At 54.7% G+C, this 2,992-nt stretch overlaps 1 protein-coding gene across 1 annotated transcript; it reads left to right on the top strand.

Annotated features, from left to right (window-relative positions):
- Window positions 1-2,709, top strand: H257_18979 (hypothetical protein). The gene has a single exon (XM_009848131.1). The coding sequence runs from the start codon at window positions 1,327-1,329 to the stop codon at window positions 1,777-1,779; it is 453 nt and encodes a 150-aa protein (XP_009846433.1). The 5' UTR covers window positions 1-1,326; the 3' UTR covers window positions 1,780-2,709.
- The last annotated feature ends 283 nt before the right edge of the window (window positions 2,710-2,992 follow it).

Raw genomic sequence — 2,992 nt, 5'->3', positions numbered from 1 at the left:
AGGTTGTTGCCGCCTTTTTCGTTCTCGAATGAAGCGTACCAGTGGGCTATCTTGGCTTCTTGGTCAAAGTACGCAAGCGAAGACTCGTCCGAGTGTTGGGTGGCAGCCGGCCGCTCTGACAGCTTGAACACCCCCATAGTGTTGTGCACTGGATCGTCTTTGAACCCCAAGTACCCCCCGAACATGCTCCCCAGGACCCTCGTTTCTACCGCCATGGTTTTGTCCCCATTCGTTTGTTTCACAGAGCTGAAGTACCCCTCCCAGTCGGACGCGAGGGCCACGAGGTATCGCACGGAACTGCCCATGTACTCGGCACTGTTGAGCACCAGGTCTCGCTTGAGCACCGTGCTCGATATGGCAGTGGACGTCATGGTTCTGCCGAATAGCTTGTTGGTCGTCTCTTCGTAGCTATAGTACCCCGCCGCAGACGTAATGTACAGCGTCTGGCCTTCCAAGGCAGCCAAAGCCCGGGCTGTCACCAACTCGTTCTTGGGCACAACTGGAGTGGCGCGGTACAGATTATGTTTGAGTAGCGCGTCTTGGATCAACTGTAGCGTAAACGTGGCAATGTACAGCTCAGACAGGACGATTTCACTGGCCAGGCAATTCGACACTGTCATGGAGGAGGGAACCGTCGAATTCGAGATCAACACAAACAAGGCGGGGGTTTCCACCAACTGGCCATCGCTGGTGAATACACCAGAGCCAAACTGGCGATTGGATATGGAAGCTGCAACCACGGTGGCCCAGTCCTGTTTGGCAAACACTTGACGCATGGTGTGGTAAAAGAACTCGACAAAACTGATCATGGCCACGTTGTTCTGCCAGCCAGAGACCGTCCCGGGCCCCAACACGGTACCCAAATCCACGTTGGTGATCGTCGTAGCAGACGTCTGTTTCGTACAGGGGGCGCCCGTCGAGTCCACGCAGACCGCCCCGTGCAAAGTAGCGTCCTCAGCACGGCACACAACCGTGTACGAGTCTTGGGTTCCGTCGGGGTTGTTCCGAACAATGGTTTCTTGACGGGGGGTGAATGTCCCCGCGGGAAACTCGGACGATTGGAACACCATCGCATACAAACGCGCAAACGTTTTGTGGTCGGCGGGCGTGAGGACTTGGCCTAATTCGTCGATGGAATATTCCCCAGAGGTTTCAAAGACTTTGCGAACTTCTGGATTGGTTAAACTGATCGTCAGGGCTTCATTCACCACAGCCCGCACTTCGGGGCCAGTGAATTTGAGTTTGGCCGATTTGTCAAAGCCTGTAAACACCTGGGATGCCGTGGAGGAATTGTCGTAGTTAAACGTCGGGAGAGGAAACAACAGAATGTTCCGAACGGGGACCCCCACGGCCCAAATGGCTTGCACGAGAACGACCAGCGTGACCAAGAGCATTCGAACTGAGACCGCTTGGCGTTTGAGGGTTCCGGAGTTTGGGGGTTCCGGTGTTTCGGGGTTTCGGGGTTTCGCATCGCCCTTGGCTCTGATCGATATGTGTCGAATCGACGCTTTGACAGAACGAGCGGTGTTTTCCAAGGCCTTGAATTGGCAGTGGTTCATCGAGTGCAGTTTTTGGACTGTAAAACCACCTTCGCCCACGATCAAAAGAAGCCCACCAGAGGCACTTTTGAACACTAGCGTCTCGTTATCAGGGGAGCACGTCCAGCCTTCGAGCACTAGCCCCATATACGACCACTCTGTGCCTTGTTGGCTGAAGATGCAGTGGACATTTCGGGGAACTTTGGCGAGTTGCAGAGCATGGGAGATCGGGTCCTCGTGACGTGGAGGGGTGGCCTTGTCGAAGACGAAGCTGCTCAGCATCGCCACCATCCCCGCCACAGCAGAAAACAAGCATGACAACGCCAAGCTCCAAATCGAGTTGTCGTAATCTCTGTCGGTCTTGATTGTCAGAATTCGAACGATGTACACACCCACAATGATCACTGCCCGAACTAAGTTGCTTTGCTGCGTGAACCAGCCATTCTTCCAGCGTAGTCGAAGAAAGGTCGCTCCCACATCCATTCCCAACCGAATGAACCACGTCATCCCCATAGTCACCAAGATCTCGTCCAAATAGACGCTGCCGAGATGGGACGTCTTTGAGTTGGCGATGTACTCGCTGTCCTGGGGCAGCTGGTAACTGAACATAAACGGTGCGGTACTGCACGCCATCAAGGCGCATTCGCTGAACGAAGTCATGCCGAACTCTTCAATGTCTATGCACAGCAGCGTGCGCCAGTCTTCTTGAAGTCCTGTGACTTTAGCCATGTTGAGCACACGCAGAGCAAACCGCAGAGCTACCACGGCTGCAAAGGTGTTGAGCACAATCCCCATACTCCACGTACTGAGCAACAGAGTTCGGAGGCCTTCGGAATTGTACTGCGCTCGCGTTTCGTTGACATTATGAAACTCGGACCAGCACCGAGTGGACACATTCAAGTACCGCGTCTCCAGCACGTCGTAGCAGACGAGCGAGTTCTGAAGGTTGCTAACAATCTCAGTACCGGGGCTGAACTGGGAACTCAGCCGCAGCAACCCCACGGACAACGCCGTGTGGCTCCAGTACACTGGGGGGCCTTGGCGATTAAAGATCGAGTTAACGCGGGTGTCGTTAAGGTATTCCCGTCGCACTTGAATCGATTGGCCTAGCTCCAATTCCATCCGCAGTCGAATGGACTCGATACTGGTCAATGTATCCCCAACTAAAAGCGACAGCGGACCATAGATTTTACGGTACGCTGACGTGGCAGAGTCAGCCGTCGTGACGCCCCCCAAAACGCAGTTGTCTGTATCGTGGAACATGAACGCTCCGTTGTCAAAATCCACCAACTGGGCGAAAGTTGCGTTCAGAATCACCAGCAGTTCCGCCGCCACGGCCGCCGCCCCATGTCTAAGCACTAGGGCACTGAGCAGGGGAACCATGGGCCACGCAGTTCCTAAGGCACTCGAGATGTTGGTGGGGTTGAATGTCTGGGGGACTCTGTAGCTGTACG

This window comes from Aphanomyces astaci, assembly GCF_000520075.1.
Source record: "Aphanomyces astaci strain APO3 unplaced genomic scaffold supercont1.292, whole genome shotgun sequence".
Lineage (NCBI taxonomy): Eukaryota > Oomycota > Saprolegniomycetes > Saprolegniales > Verrucalvaceae > Aphanomyces > Aphanomyces astaci.
The sequence above is the reverse complement of the archived record's forward strand: the minus strand, read 5'-3'. Positions and strand labels throughout refer to the sequence as shown.